The following is a 17,392-nucleotide window of genomic DNA, read 5'->3' on the forward strand; positions in this document are numbered from 1 at the left end:
GTTTACCTAGTGAGCTCTCTTTTACTGGAGCATGGGGGTAATGTGTTAGCAATACACGGTTTACCTAGTGAGCTCTGTTTTACTGGAGCATGGGGGTAATGTGTTAGCAATACACGGTTTACCTAGTGAGCTATGATTTACTGGAGCATGGGGGTAATGTGTTGGCTATACACGGTTTATCTAGTGAGCTCTGTTTTACTGGAGCATGGGGGGTAATGTGTTGGCTATACACGTTTTACCTAGTGAGCTCTGTTTTACTGGAGCATGGGGGTAATATGTTGGCTATACACGGTTCACCTAGTGAGCTGTTTTACTGGAGCATGGGGGGTAATATGTTGGCTATACACGGTTTACCGAGTGAGCTCTGTTTTACTGGAGCATGGGGTGGTAATGTGTTGGCTATACACGGTTTACCTAGTGAGCTCTGTTTTATTGGAGCATGGGGGTAATGTGTTGGCTAAACACGGTTTACCTAGTGAGCTTTGTTTTACTGGAGCAGGGGGGTAATGTGTTGGTTATACACGGTTTACCTAGTGAGCTCTGTTTAACTGGATCATGGTGGGTGATGTGTTGGATATACACGTTTTTCCTAGTGAGCTCTGTTTTACTGGAGCATGGGGGGTAATGTGTTCGCTATACACGGTTTACCAAGTGAGCTCTGTTTTACTGGAGCATGGGGGGGTAATGTGTTGGCTATACACGGTTTACCTAGTGAGCTTTGTTTTACTGGAGCAGGGGGGTAATGTGTTGGGTATACACGGTTTACCTAGTGAGCTCTGTTTAACTGGATCATGGTGGGTGATGTGTTGGATATACACGTTTTTCCTAGTGAGCTCTGTTTTACTGGAGCATGGGGGGTAATGTGTTCGCTATACACGGTTTACCAAGTGAGCTCTGTTTTACTGGAGCATGGGGGGGGGGGGGGGGTAATGTGTTGGCTATACACGGTTTACCTAGTGAGCTCTGTTTTACTGGAGTATGGGGGGTAATGTGTTGGCTATTCATGGTTTACCTAGTGAGCTCTGTTTTACTTGAGCATGGGGGTAATGTGTTAGCAATACACGGTTTACCTAGTGAGCTATGTTTTACTGGAGCATGGGGGGTAATGTGTTGGCTATACACGGTTTACCTAGTGAGCTCTGTTTTACTGAAGTATGGGGGGTAATGTGTTGGCTATTCATGGTTTACCTAGTGGGCTCTGTTTTACTGGAGCATGGGGGTAATGTGTTAGCAATACACGGTTTACCTAGTGAGCTATGTTTTACTGGAGCATGGGGGTAATGTTTTGGCTATACAGGTTTACCTAGTGAGCAATGTTTTACTGGAGCATGGGGGGTGATGGGTTAGCTATACACGGTTTATCTAGTGAGCTCTGTTTTACTGGAGCATGGGGGGTAATGTGTTGGCTATACACGTTTTACCTAGTGAGCTCTGTTTTACTGGAGCATGGGGGGGTAATGTGTTGGCTATACTCGGTTTACCTAGTGAGCTCTGTTTTACTGGAGCATGGGGGGTGATATGTTGGCTATACACGGTTTAACTAGTGAGCTCTGTTTAACTGGAGCATGGGGTGATGTGTTGGCTATACACGGTTTACCTAGTGAGCTGTTTTACTGGGGCATGGGGGGGGGGGGCGATGTGTTGGCTATACACGGTTTACCTAGTGAGCTCTGTTTTACTGGAGCATGGGGTGGTAATGTGTTGGCTATACACGGTTTACCTAGTGAGCTCTGTTTTACTGGAGCATGGGGGTAATGTGTTGGCTATACACGGTTTACCTAGTGAGCTCTATTTTACTGGAGCATGGGGGGTGATGTGTTGGCTATACACGGTTTACCTAGTGAACTCTATTTCACTGGAGCATGGGGGGTGATGTATTGGCTATACACGGTTTACCTAGTGAGCTCTATTTTACTGGAGCATGGGGGGTGATGTGTTGGCTATACACTGTTTACCTAGTGAATTCTGTTCTACTGGAGCATGGGGGGTAATGTGTTGGCTATACACGGTTTCCCTAGTGGGCTCTGTTTTACTGGTGCATGGGGGGTGATGTGTTGGCTATACACGGTTTACCTAGTGAACTCTGCTTTACTGGAGCATGGGGGGTGATGTGTTGGCTATACACGGTTTACCTAGTGAGCTCTGTTTTACTGGAGCATGGGGGGTAATGTGTTGGCTATACACGATTTACCTAGTGAGCTCTGTTTTACTGGAGCATGGGGGTGATGTGTTGGCTATACACGGTTTACCTAGTGAGCTCTATTTTAGTGGAGCATGGGGGGTGATGTGTTGGCTATACACGGTTTACCTAGTAAGCTCTGTTTTACTGGAGCATGGGGGGTAATATGTTGGCTATACCCGGTTTACCTAGTGAGCTCTGTTTTACTGGAGCATGGGGGGTAATGTGTTGGCTATGCACGGTTTACCTAGTGAGCTCTATTTTACTGGAGCATGGGGGGTGATGTGTTGGCTATACACGGTTTTCCTCATGAGCTCTGTTTAACTGGAGCATGGAGGGGTAATGTGTTGGCTATACACGGTTTACCTAGTGAGCTCTGTTTTACTGGAGCATGGGGGGTGATGGGTTAGCTATACACGGTTTATCTAGTGAGCTCTGTTTTACTGGAGCGTGGGGGGTAATGTGTTGGCTATACACGTTTTACCTAGTGAGCTCTGTTTTACTGAAGCATGGGGGGGTAATGTGTTGGCTATACTCGGTTTACCTAGTGAGCTCTGTTTTACTGGAGCATGGGGGGTGATATGTTGGCTATACACGGTTTAACTAGTGAGCTCTGTTTAACTGGAGCATGGGGTGATGTGTTGGCTATACACGGTTTACCTAGTGAGCTGTTTTACTGGGGCATGGGGGGGGGGGGGGGGCGATGTGTTGGCTATACACGGTTTACCTAGTGAGCTCTGTTTTACTGGAGCATGGGGTGGTAATGTGTTGGCTATACACGGTTTACCTAGTGAGCTCTGTTTTACTGGAGCATGGGGGTAATGTGTTGGCTATACACGGTTTACCTAGTGAGCTCTATTTTACTGGAGCATGGGGGGTGATGTGTTGGCTATACACGGTTTACCTAGTGAACTCTATTTCACTGGAGCATGGGGGGTGATGTATTGGCTATACACGGTTTACCTAGTGAGCTCTATTTTACTGGAGCATGGGGGGTGATGTGTTGGCTATACACTGTTTACCTAGTGAATTCTGTTCTACTGGAGCATGGGGGGTAATGTGTTGGCTATACACGGTTTCCCTAGTGGGCTCTGTTTTACTGGTGCATGGGGGGTGATGTGTTGGCTATACACGGTTTACCTAGTGAACTCTGCTTTACTGGAGCATGGGGGGTGATGTGTTGGCTATACACGGTTTACCTAGTGAGCTCTGTTTTACTGGAGCATGGGGGGTAATGTGTTGGCTATACACGATTTACCTAGTGAGCTCTGTTTTACTGGAGCATGGGGGTGATGTGTTGGCTATACACGGTTTACCTAGTGAGCTCTATTTTAGTGGAGCATGGGGGGTGATGTGTTGGCTATACACGGTTTACCTAGTGAACTCTGTTTTACTGGAGCATGGGGGGTGATATGTTGGCTATACACGGTTTAACTAGTGAGCTCTGTTTAACTGGAGCATGGGGTGATGTGTTGGCTATACACGGTTTACCTAGTGAGCTGTTTTACTGGGGCATGGGGGGGGGGGGGGGGCGATGTGTTGGCTATACACGGTTTACCTAGTGAGCTCTGTTTTACTGGAGCATGGGGTGGTAATGTGTTGGCTATACACGGTTTACCTAGTGAGCTCTGTTTTACTGGAGCATGGGGGTAATGTGTTGGCTATACACGGTTTACCTAGTGAGCTCTATTTTACTGGAGCATGGGGGGTGATGTGTTGGCTATACACGGTTTACCTAGTGAACTCTATTTCACTGGAGCATGGGGGGTGATGTATTGGCTATACACGGTTTACCTAGTGAGCTCTATTTTACTGGAGCATGGGGGGTGATGTGTTGGCTATACACTGTTTACCTAGTGAATTCTGTTCTACTGGAGCATGGGGGGTAATGTGTTGGCTATACACGGTTTCCCTAGTGGGCTCTGTTTTACTGGTGCATGGGGGGTGATGTGTTGGCTATACACGGTTTACCTAGTGAACTCTGCTTTACTGGAGCATGGGGGGTGATGTGTTGGCTATACACGGTTTACCTAGTGAGCTCTGTTTTACTGGAGCATGGGGGGTAATGTGTTGGCTATACACGATTTACCTAGTGAGCTCTGTTTTACTAGAGCATGGGGGTGATGTGTTGGCTATACACGGTTTACCTAGTGAGCTCTATTTTAGTGGAGCATGGGGGGTGATGTGTTGGCTATACACGGTTTACCTAGTAAGCTCTGTTTTACTGGAGCATGGGGGGTAATATGTTGGCTATACCCGGTTTACCTAGTGAGCTCTGTTTTACTGGAGCATGGGGGGTAATGTGTTGGCTATGCACGGTTTACCTAGTGAGCTCTATTTTACTGGAGCATGGGGGGTGATGTGTTGGCTATACACGGTTTTCCTCATGAGCTCTGTTTAACTGGAGCATGGAGGGGTAATGTGTTGGCTATACACGGTTTACCTAGTGAGCTCTGTTTTACTGGAGCATGGGGGGTGATGTGTTGGCTATACACGGTTTACCTAGTGAGCTCTGTTTTACTGGAGCATGGGGGGTAATGTGTTGGCTATACACGATTTACCTAGTGAGCTCTGTTTAACTGGAGCATGGGGGTAAAGCAATGCAGTGAGAGCGCCGCATCCTCTGCAAGCTGTTGAATGACTCGACCCTTGAGGACGATTTTTTTTACCGCGTGTGCATTTGTTTTATGGTGTGTGCTTTTGTTGTGCGATAACGTAACACACTCACCCCCGCTCATGCACAACAACGAAAACCCTCACATCGCCGCGTGCATCTTAGCCACGCAGTCTTGGAGGCGAGTCATACGGACGGCCAAGATGGCGGATCGTGAACGTTCAAAGTGGCAGGGTGAGGTGCGTGGAGAGGAATGGAGATGTGGGTTTTGTGTTGAGGTTAAATTTTAAAATAAAGACACGAAGGAGCCACTCAGCATCCTTTCATACAATTACAAAGGTGGAAACGATGTAGAATTAGTTACACAAAGAGGGAGTGGCAATTTCGGACCCAGGAACGCAAAAAATATTTTTTACACATCTCATCTATAAACCCTGCACACAGATTTCCAACCTCTCACCGAAGGTACATGTCCACTCGAGTTGAAATCTGCCCTTATTCGTCCAGTATATGAAACTGGCTCCAAAGAAGACCCTAATGATTAAAAACGAATCTCTATATTATTTCAACAGTTACTAAAATGTTCGAAAAATTACTTGAATCGTAAATAAACTGCTCCCTAAAACCTCACAATCTCCTGCACAGTAAAGAGTTTGGTTTACTGCGCTACCACAGCAATTATGGATGTCATACATTTACTCTTCAGTAACCTGGCCAAAGGCCACTACTGCTGTGCACTATTCCTCAACTTGTGAAAAGCCTTTTTCAACGGTTTTACTTAACTTGATTCCTCTGTTCGTCTGGGTCAAATCTTGTAATAAAAATTTCGTCCACTTCCCGTTGTCCAATCAATTCCAGATTTTGCAAACGTACTCAGGTCCGGTGACAATGCATGCCTGTATCAAAATTGGCATCAATTAATTCGCTACTATAAAGCAATTGACATTTTATATGGACGCCTTATTATTTACATATATTTGTGTGTAGGTCAAAAACAGCGCAGTCCCTAAACTGTGGAATCGGCTCGCACAAAACGCAGGCGCCGCGTGCCACAGGCGCCATTGACGTCCTTCTCGACCGTGAGTTAAACGAAGTTGTTAATAAAACCGTTGTTTAAAAAAAAAAAACTTTTTTAAAGGAGTTTATTTATACTGCTGACCATGATATTATACTCACAAGACTTCGTCAACTACAATTTTCAGACAGTACAATAAAATGGCTTAACAGCTACCCCTCAGACCGTTCTAAAAAGGTGCATAGTGATAATGTCGCGTCCACAAATATTAAAATAACAACACAAAGTGTTCCACAGGGTTCCGTGCTGGGTCCTATTCTATTATCCTATATAAAACAATCTTGGACTACACTTAAATCACTCAGAATGAAATATCCAAAATACTCAATCTTCATTTGAAGTTTTCGTTACTGCAGGAATCCATACTCCTTGGTTATTTCGGTAAAGTCACGTAGGTAGAAAAATAAATAATAAATCACGACGTTTCGATCGCCACACAAGCAATCATCCTCCTTTTCTACCCACGTGACTTTATTATTTACGTTGCTTTACCGAAAGGCCCAAAAATAGGACGTAACCTGCTCATGAATATTGATGAGGGGGGCTGGTCGACGTGGAGTGACATCACGAGCATTAAGGACATTGCTGGGTGATTTTAGTAGGTAAGATGTCAATGTAAATAGTATTCATGGCGAATTTAAATGGTCAGCGACAGAAAACCTAGACAAAAATAACAGACATTCAATATGCCACGCACACGTAGAATACATGGACATACATAGACATACAAATACATGGACACACAAATACAGTGAGGGAAAAAAGTATTTGATCCCCTGCTGATTTTGTACGTTTGCCCACTGACAAAGAAATGATCAGTCTATAATTCTAGATTTGAAGCTTTCGTGACTGTAAGGATCCATACTCTTTGGTTCTATTCGGTAAAGTCACGTAGGTAAAACATAAAATAACAAAAATCACGACGTTTCGGCCACAACACAAGTGGCCTTTATCAGGTGAAGGGACCGTGCTGTCATGAGGACAGCGTTGGGGTGAAAACAGCCAAGCCCAGGTAGCGTGATTTTTTGGCTGTTTTCACCCCAATGCTGTCCTCATGACAGCACGGTCCCTTCACCTGATGAAGGCCACTTGTGCTGTGGCCAAAACGTCGTGATTTTTGTTATTTTATTTTTTACCTACGTGACTTTACCGAATAGAACCAAAGAGTACGGTCTATAATTTTAATGGTGGGTTTATTTGAACAGTGAGAGACAGAATAACGACAAAAAAGTCCAGAAAAACGCATGTCAAAAATGTTATGAATTGATTGGCATTTTAATGAGGGAAATAAGTATTTGACTCCTCTGCAAAACATGACTTAGTACTTGGTGGCAAAACCCTTGTTGGCAATCACAGAGGTCAGACGTTTCTTGTAGTTGGCCACCAGGTTTGCACACATCTCAGGAGGCATTTTGTCCCACTCCTCTTTGCAGATCTTCTCCAAGTCATTAAGGTTTCGAGGCTGACGTTTGGCAACTCGAACCTTCAGCTCCCTCCACAGATTTTCTATGGGATTAAGGTCTGGAGACTGGCTAGGCCACTCCAGGACCTTAATGTGCTGTTTCGTGAGCCACTCCTTTGTTGCCTTGGCCGTGTGTTTTGTGTCATTGTCATGCTGGAATACCCATCCACGACCCATTTTCAATGCCCTGGCTGAGGGAAGGAGGTTCTCACCCAAGATTTGACGGTACATGGCCCCGTGCATCGTCCCTTTGATGCGGTGAAGTTGTCCTGTCCCCTTAGAAAAACACCCCCAAAGCATAATGTTTCCACCTCCATGTTTGACGGTGGGGATGGTGTTCTTGGGGCCATAGGCAGCATTCCTCCTCCAAACACGGCGAGTTGAGTTGATGCCAAAGAGCTCCATTTTGGTCTCATCTGACCACAACACTTTCCCCCAGTTGTCCTCTGAATCATTCAGATGTTCATTGGCAAACTTCAGACGGCCATGTATATGTGCTTTCTTGAGCAGGGGAACCTTGCGTGCGCTGCAGGGTTTCAGTCTTTCACGGCGTAGTGTGTTACCAATTGTTTTCTTGGTGACTATGGTCCCAGCTGCCTTGAGACCATTGACAAGATCCTCCCGTGTAGTTCTGGGCTGATTCCTCACCGTTCTCATGATCATTGCAACTCCACGAGGTGAGATCTTGCATGGAGCCCCAGGCCGAGGGAGATTAACAGTTCTTTTGTGTTTCTTCCATTTGCGAATAATCGCACCAACTGTTGTCACCTTCTCACCAAGCTGCTTGGTAATGGTCTTGTAGCCCATTCCAGCCTTGTGTAGGTCTACAATCTTGTCCCTGACATCCTTGGAGAGCTCTTTGGTCTTGGCCATGGTGGAGAGTTTGGAATCTGATTGATTGATTGCTTCTGTGGACAGGTGCCTTTTATACAGGTAAGAAGCTGATATAAGGAGCACTCCCTTTAAGAGTGTGCTCCTAATCTCAGCTCGTTACCTGTATAAAAGACACCTGGGAGCCAGAAATCTTTCTTATTGAGAGGGGGTCAAATACTTATTTCCCTCATTAAAATGCAAACCAATTTATAACATTTTTGACATGCGTTTTTCTGGATTTTCTTGTTGTTATTCTGTCTCTCACTGTTCAAATAAATCTACCATTAAAATTATAGACTGATCATTTCTTTGTCAGTGGGCAAACGTACAAAATCAGCAGAGGATCAAATACTTTTTTTCCCTCACTGTACAGACACATACTGCAGCAGAGAGATTGAACATATATTAACATACAAACACATAGATACATAACAGACAGATTGAACATACATAGACATCATTCACACAGACATATACACATATTAGACAGATTGAACACAAGCAATCGTGATCAGGTGGAAAGATACAGCAGTAGAAGTGCTGAACAAGAAAGGGCTGCTGCAACAAGAGGTTATATGTAGAGGTTTGAGGTGGGTGTCACCCAAGGGTAAGTAGACGGGGTCAGAGATGGAAAGGAGTTCCGTCGCCGCACGTACGCACGCACAGCAGCTGCGTTATCTTTCCACCTGATGACGATTGCTTGTGTTGCGATCGAAACGTGATTTATTATTTCTCTACCTACGTGACATTACCGAAAGAACCAAAGAGTATCCATAATACCATTTTTTTGGGTTAAATCGCGTAAATATATGTATCGTTAAACTTGCCACCACCCGACACAGCCAATTAGTGAGGGTTGTCACGTAAACAGAACATGCCAATTCGTCATTAGTACAGCACACCGGTGTGTTGGAGAGCCAAGCCACAACATTTACAATCTGGCTTGGCTCCATCCCCATACTGATAACACTTAAAAAAACAATCAAGTGCAAACAGGGTTTTTATACAGAAACACATTGTTTTCCCATTCGATTGTGCCTGCAAGTTGCTGAAGCTATTATTCTGCCACTTAACGTCACGAAGCAGCAGCCCTCAAAGAGCCGCAGATTGCTGACCCCTGCTGTAAACGGACTAAACCCGTTTCATCATTCTCCTCTTCGATTTGCACTGGATGTACCATACAGGATCCACCATTGTGACCTCAACTTAAATTCAAATCTGACATCACTTGATGCAGAAACATATCTACATTGGGTCATGTTCATCCATAACATCCTTATTGGCAAATCCCATCGTCAAACCCAAGATGTCCATCTGATTGCCTTTTAACTATCCCAAGAACAAGAATTGGAACAGGTAACAAACCCTTTGCTGTTAAAGCACCAACGTTTTGGAACAACCTTATTTCCTCCCTTAACATAAAAAATATATCCTTCAAGCAGAAGATTATTGCTGCATACAACCACATTTGCAAATGTGATGTGTAACTTTAATCCTTACCCGTGTATCGATAGTTAAATTATAATGTGCAGTGTAAGTGAGGGAGTGTGTGTTGTTGTCTTGGTGTGGTCTGGGACTGCTGTTGTTGTCCTGGTGTGGTCTGGGACTGTTGTTGTTGTGTCTTGATGTGCTCTGGGACTGTTGTTGTTGTCTTGGTGTGCTCTGGGACTGTTGTTGTTTTGTTCCCTTGCCCATACCGGTTGAAAATGGCGCATGTGACCCCGCAAACTATTGCCCGATCTCAAACCTGAGTACGATTGCAATAGTCATAGAGCGCCTTTGAAGTGGTTACTTCTTCCCCACATTACAGCGACGGGCAGATTAAACCCATTGCAGTCGGCATACCGGAAGTTCCACAGCACTGAGACAGCTCGACTAAAGATCGCCCCATGACCTCTACAAGATGATCAGTGCGCACCAGCGTTGTTGGCCTCGATTCTCAGCAACCTTCGACACTATAGACCATGAGATACTCATCCGGCAGCTAAGATCAAGGTTTGGTGTATTGGATACAGCACTGGGGTGGATCTATTCTATAGACCATGAGATACTCATCCGGCAGCTAAGGTCAAGGTTTGGTGTATTGGATACAGCACTGGGGTGGATCTATTCGTACCTACGTGGTCGATCACAGTTCGTCAAGCTGGGAGACGAACGGTCATCGCCTATGCCGTGGCTAGTTTGTGGACCACAGGAATCCGTCCTCGGGCCCTTCCTTTTTTCAACGTACGTCTCCCCGATCGCCGATGTCATCTCATCGCACTACATTAAGTTCCATCAATATGTCGATGATATACAATTATACACCGCAGTGAAGTCAAAGTAAGATATGGAGAGCCTCGGTGACCTCGAAGATTACACGCAAGCCGTGCTCGTGTGGTTTGCACAAAACGAAATGCTGCTTAATCCAGGAAAATCGGAGGTTCTGCTGGTTGGCACTAAGGCTCAGGCGAAAACATTTGTGGGAGCATCAGGCGTGGCTGTCACAGACTCCAGCATTCCATACTCTTTGGTTCTATTCGGTAAAGTCACGTAGGTAAAAAATAAAACAACAAAAATCACGACGTTTCGGCCACAACACAAGTGGCCTTCATCAGGTGAAGGGACCATACTGTCCAGAGGACAGCGTTGGAGTGAAGACAGTCAAGCCCAGGTCGCGTCCTTTAAGCTGTGTGGGTGGAAACAAAAAACGCTTTGACAAAGGAATTAGCATAAAATGCACGTAAAAATGCACGTAGAGGACCAGCACGGGGGGGGGGGGGGAGTTAATACTTGAATAAATATACTGTACCATTGAAAATTAGTTTAATGTTTGGTATGATTTAGAACATCTTTCCAATGATTGCTTAATTTGAAACCATCTTCTCGGTTGAAATTGTGTCTGTGTTTGTAAATCTGAATTGCCTCGTGGACAAATCTCTGACAAAAACCCGTGGGTTTGCAGAGAACCTTGGTATCGGAGAAAACTATATCGTGATCACCCACAGCGTTGTAACAGTGATCAGCTACGGCAGAAGAATTCGTTCTGCCGTGTTTCAAATCCGAATTCCTCTACGTGCATTTTTACATGCATTTTATGCTAATTCCTTTGTCAAAGCGTTTCTTTGTTTCCTCCCACACAGCTTAAAGAACGCGACCTGGGCTTGGCTGTCTTCACTCCAACTCTGTCCTCTGGACAGTACGGTCCCTTCACCTGATGAAGGCCACTTGTGTTGTGGCCGAAACGTCGTGTTTTTTGTTTTATTTTTTACCTATGTGACTACCGAATAGAACCAAAGAGTATGGATCCTTGCAGTCACGAAAGCTTCAAATCCAGCATTCCAGTTTTAAACTCATCTAAAGAGCCTTGGCACCATACTCAACCAGAATGTTGTTTGATCACCACATGCAAAATATAGTGAGGGCCTGCAATTTTCATATCAGGGCTCTACGACACATTCAAACACGATTGAGTCGTGATATGGCCAATGCAGCGGTGTATAGCATAGTATCAACAAGGCTCGATTATTGCAACTCACTACAATACGGGACATCTGGCAAAAACATTACCAAGCTGTCTGTACAAAATTCTCTGGTACGTGTCGTGATGGGTACTGCAAGATCCGACCATGTCCGTTCAGTGCTTGCTGAGCTGCATTGGCTTTTGATTGCCGAACGAATACATTATAAGGTCGCACACATTACACACAAAGTGCTTTCCACAAATTTACCACAATACCTCGCTGATCTCGTCAAGGAGCATAAACCATGACGTGAACTATGGTCAACCTTGCGGCTTTTGGCTGGCCATTGAACAAAGACGGTCACGGAATTACGTGCTTTCGGATGCACTTCTGCGGCCGTCCAGAACGCTCTTTTTTCCGATATTAGGAAGCCACCGAGATCTCTATGCTCTTTTAAAATTCGAATGAAAACGAATTTCTTTAGAACTGTCTTTTGTGTTTAGTTTGTTATCCTTCCCCGCATCTCCGATTAACACGGTTGGCTATGTACAGTGCGAAAGAAGTTCAACATACATACATGTGTTTCCAGGTCATTGCTACCCATTCCCAACCCCTGTAATTGACTGCAGATAAAATGTGGCACCTTTGCGTTCGATCGCCTTGCACTGTGAGAAGGGCGTGGATAGCAAGCCGCACTCTCCATCCGATTGCCATGCCTAGGAGGCAAAAGATCGCTGGATGCATTGTCTGTGACAGCGAGACAGCTCGGACTCGCGCTCTCCATTCCCGTGGGCCTCTTAACCCGAGCCTGCGACTCTCCCTTGCAGGCGTCCACCAGCTTCCCCCAGCGCCCACCCGGGAGCGATGGAGCTCCATGTGAGCAACGTGTCGGCCACTGCGGCCTCCGTGGGGTGGTCGCCGTCATGGCGCTGTCCGCAGGGCTGGGCCCCCCGGGCCGTGCACCACCCCGACTGGGAGCGCCCGCTGGCGGGGACGTCCCCGCGCCGGCTGCAGCGCGAGGAGCGCGTCGCGCCGGGCCGCCACCACGTGGCACTACAGGGGCTGACGCCGCTCACCGGCTACATCGCGTGCGTGTCGTGTGCGCCCGTCCCGCCGCTGCTGCTGCTCGCGCCTCTGCAGCAGCAGCAGCAGAGGTCGTCCCAGCAGCCGCATCTGGCACAGCAGCAGCAGCAGCCAGCGCCGCACGGGGGCGAGCAGGGCGCCTGCGTCGCGTTCCACACGACCGGCCTGGACCTGGGCAACCGGAAGAAGGAGATGGCGATCGCCATCTGGGTGTCGAGCAGCGTGCTGTTGCTGCTCATCGCTGCCTTCCTGCTCTACGGCTGCCTGCGCATCTGGTGCCGCCGGCGCAGGGAGCTGGGCAAGGGCACGGTGGCCGGCGGCGCCACCAAGCAGCAGCAGCCGGAGGAGCAGCAGTTGTTGCTGCTGATGCAGCAGCAACAGCAGCAACAGCAGCGTCACCAACAACCAGAGCAGCAGCAGCCAGACCAGGAACAGCAGCAGCTGGAGTTGAAGAAGCAAGAGGAAGAGCAGCAGCTGTTGCTGACACAGCAGCAGCAGGAGTGTCAACTACAGCAGCAGCCAGTGCAGGAGGAACAGCAGATACACCAAAGACATCAACATCAGGCGATGAGTCAGCACCATCGTCCGCAGCGGCAGAAGCAACGGGAGCAGCAGGAGGAGCAGCAGCAGGAGCGGCAGGAGGAGCAGCGGGAGGAACAGCAGCATGAGGGGCAGCAGCAGGAGAAGCAGCAACAGCATGAGGGGCAGCAGCAGCAGGAGCGGCAGGAGGAGCAGCAGGAGGAGCAGGAGCGGCAGGAGGAGCAGCAGGAGCAGTGGGAGAGCGACGCTGTGGATCGTGCCGAGCAGGGAGGGCTCGCTGTGCAAGAGCAGCAGCAGGGGGAACAGCAGCAGGAGAAGGAGCAGCAGCAGGAGGAGGAGCGGGAGAGTGACGCTGTGGATCGTGCCGAACAGGGAGGGCTCGCTGTGCAAGAGGAGCAGCAGCTGGGAGGGCGAGCGGCGACTCCAAGCCCGGACCCCGGCCGGACGTTTGACCCCGGGGAGCTCGCCCCGAGCCAGGGCCATGTGGCCGCGGTCGCTGGTGGATCTGGGCTGGCAGAGTGAGAGGGTCCCGAGCGGTGGAGCTGCCGCGGGGGGACCGGCGTCTCGGTGCGAGTGGAGCTGGGCGCTGCCGAGTTTGTGATCCATTCGGTTTTGCTGGCGCGGTCGATGACTCGCGCTGCTGTAACTCGGCCCTGGTCTGGGCAGCCCAGAGATCACGGCGCCGAGCCGGTGACCCCGAGGTCCTGGGGTCAAAGCTGGGTTTTGGCCGCGAGGGGTTAAACCGGGTTTCTTAAGGGTGGCGAGTTGATGGTCGAAGCCCGTTCACCAACGATGCGCGGAGATCTAGACTCCAATACCGACAGTCATCGACTTACGAACACTTCGTTCCTGGGGCCCGTTCGGAAGAAAGATGCTCTTAAGTAGAGGACTGCATGTGGAGACCCATAGACTCCCATAGAGTCCTACACATTCACGTAGGCCGAGTTGATATTAAACCAGGGCCCTCACGTGTAGGCAATTGATGTGGTCTCAGCCCGGCCATCAATGGCGACACAAAATACACCACCATGTTACTTTTGGGTCTGCACTGAATTTGGCCGAATTCCAGCTCCGACAATTAAAATATCGGTTTGACCAGTCACGCCACAAACATTACCCTCATTTGGCAGAAGGGCTGGGAAGGTGCTTCCCGCTACCATGTAGACCGGAAGCCACGTGAAGGAGGGGATCTCAGAGGTGGCCCTGTGATGGTGGCTGTGACAGTATCATGGACACACTTTCACTGTGGCTCTCCTGCTCTGGGCCATTTCTCTGCCGAACATCGACCTTCCACCAAAGCGTAAACCAGACCCAGCGTCTGTGAAATAACGCACAGGAGATGTACAAGGTTTACATTCGTTTTGTAATGCCACTCGCATAAGGATGAAATCAGAAAGGTTTATTTTTGTAATTTCGTTCTCACCGTCATCATTATCGACATCACCACATTGCTTCACCCTTTTTACTAATAGATCAACCGTGCTTATCCCATGATGTTTAACTTAATCAATTCACTGTTGAATGAAGGCTACCCGAAAGCAACTAACATCTATCACGATCATGTGATGCAGTGATCCACACTCACAGCCACGCATAAGCCGATTCCATCGCTCCATCTCCTTGTTTAACCTCCTGTCGGACGCGTTCCGCTCTGCATCGTTTCATTTTCATGTAGTGGTGCGTTGAGTAATCAGATTACCTGTAATCGTATATTATTAGGGTTAGAATAATCAGATTATCCTAACCGTTTTGACGATCTACTGCTGGATGAGGCCATGTTGTATGGGTCAGGGTGGTTATTTTGACCGTACATCACCACGTTGGCCTGCAGGGGCTTGTGAAGGCAGGGAGTGTAGTAGGTGTGGGTAGCACGGGAGTGCAGTACAACAATGGATTTTCCTGCACTGCTCCCTGCTGCCCACAACGTAGCCCAAGTGGGGTGAAGTAAATTCGGTAATTATCGTTATCGACCACATCATCGTCATTATCAACGTCATCATCACCACCATCGACATCGTCGGGTTTAGATTCTCAAATTGAGTTCCTGTAGAAGCTCCCAGTACATCGAGAAGAACGTCGGACATCGTACCGAAAGAAATCCTCGCGGAAACAACCCGAGTACGCTTTGGAGCCGACGCGTCATTACACGCCTGGCATGACACAAGCAACGTGGGTGAGGCGTTCGGGACACTGCTGTCAAGAGTGAAGAGCCAATCGCTCAAGAGCGCAAGCGTGTACTTAAGTGTCTCCAGGTATTTTCTTGCCATCTGTACGGTTATGATTATGCAGTACGATTCAAATATTTCAGTATAATCCGAGTTAACTAATATGAATAAGATGTAGGGAAGACGACCAGGGTTCTGTGTTGCATCTAGCGAGGGTTCTGAGTGTTTTATCGGATTGTTTATGGAGCTTTATGTTGCACAGCTGGCAGCAATGAGCATTGTGAACGTTAACCGATTCAACTTCCTCACTCAACTTGGGCCCAGAGCCAGGCTGCAAATGGTCGCCACTGTGGTAAACAAACTTTATTTGCTCAACGCCAGCCTGGGCCACAATGGAGTGGAGAGGGCGACGTGGCCTGTTCACTGCTGGATGAGCCTCCCTACGGCCGTCGCCATCCCTCGTGGTCCCCACGAGACCACGATCCGTCTCCTGCGCACGAGCCGATCTCGGCGCTCCATCCTCGGGTGCGGGCGCCGGCCTGTGGTTGGCATCGTCTTGAGGCTTCCTTCCCCCTCCTTTGGCAGCCACTCTGTCACCGGTATCCGTCCAATCGGCCGTCAGCGAGATAAGTCGGAAGGAGACATTAACGGAGAGGGGGGGGGGAAAGCCACAGCAGCAAACGGACGACCCGAGGATAGAAATGGATCCGGCCCCGAGTCCTTCAGACTGTGAGAGACAACGTGCGGATGCAATCGAGTTTTGATTTTGTGCACAGGACAAGCGCGCAGGCGAGGCGTTGGGGGCCCTTCTGTCTCAAAGTTCAGCAGCCTTGCGGTGGCTCGCCACGGTAACGACGCTGGAGCTGACTCTAGTCGTCGTCATCATCATCAATGCCTTCCCTCGACCGCCGATCAACCGGTTATTCACTTGGGCTATTCTGCTTCGTGCTGCATGCGAATTATAAAGCTAATTTCGCAGTTAAAACTGAACGTTGACTGGTAACAATACACGCACACACCTGATGCCGTGGCTTTAATGACCAAATTACGCTTCAGGATCCGTGACAGCGCTGTAGCGTCACAATCACAAAGCGGATCGGTGTGATGAGTACTCTCTACCGTGATAGCCTCTCTATGTTCTGTGCAAAAGGGCCATTGCTCCAAACGTCTTCTATTGGTATACTTTCCCTAAGGCTACAATGTTTTTGACGAATGTGGTTTTTTTAAACACCTATTTGTTTTTTCAAAGAGTTTACTTCGGCTTGTCTAGTGATAGCGTGACACCGTGTCACATGATACAAAGCTCCCCCGTGTGGCCTTAACAGACTGTTGGGGCAAGTGCTGTTAGCGAGCACTTCTGCAAGCCGGCACGGCACACGAGGGGATGGGTGGTTCAGCACTACGCCTGGCCGCCTTGGTCTCTTGAGTGGCGATGTTAACAAATTGCACCAGCTACACATTTGAGGGCGAGTCGACCTAGGGGTGGCCCAGGACCAGTTCAGAAAATCGTCACTGGTGTTTGTGGCCGTGAGCGGGAATCTAATTCAGGTTCATAGCACAGGGTGCAAACCGCTGCGCCACCGTTCCCCACCGCCCGCGGGCAACACGAGGTGGCAAGGTACGGCCGCTGTCGCAAGGCTGCACGCCCGACGTGCCCGGTGCTCGCCCAACATCACGGCTCTCCTCCCGTGCCACGGCACGCTGCTCTCGACACGTACCAGTCGGGGCCCCTTTTGTATTTTAAGGCCACATTCAGTGTTTCAAAGCATCACTACTGCCACAGTACTATTATTATCACGTGTTACTGCCGTTTTACGATTCGTGTTAAGGTGATGATATAGCGTGGTGATTTTGACAATAAAGATCTGCTTTTACAATGCAGTGCTTTCATGTGTCCGTGGGCTTCACCGGCGGGTTCGTAAAGGCTGTCTCAGACGCGGTAGCTACCGCATCCGAGA

General features: G+C 48.3%; 1 protein-coding gene across 1 annotated transcript in view; it reads left to right on the top strand.

Moving 5' to 3' along the window:
* LOC116955772 (uncharacterized) overlaps positions 1–17,313 on the top strand; it is a 52,628-nt gene extending 35,315 nt beyond the window's left edge. The window contains exon 2 of the mRNA XM_032977093.2: positions 12,474–17,313. Coding sequence (XP_032832984.1) covers positions 12,511–13,791 — 1,281 coding nt within the window. The 5' untranslated portion in view covers positions 12,474–12,510 and the 3' untranslated portion in view covers positions 13,792–17,313. The remainder of the gene's footprint in view (positions 1–12,473) is intronic.
* The last annotated feature ends 79 nt before the right edge of the window (positions 17,314–17,392 follow it).

This window comes from Petromyzon marinus, chromosome 61 (genome assembly GCF_048934315.1).
Source record: "Petromyzon marinus isolate PM22_M1 ecotype Great Lakes invasive population chromosome 61, UKy_Petmar_22M1.pri1.0, whole genome shotgun sequence".
NCBI classification, from domain to species: domain Eukaryota; kingdom Metazoa; phylum Chordata; class Hyperoartia; order Petromyzontiformes; family Petromyzontidae; genus Petromyzon; species Petromyzon marinus.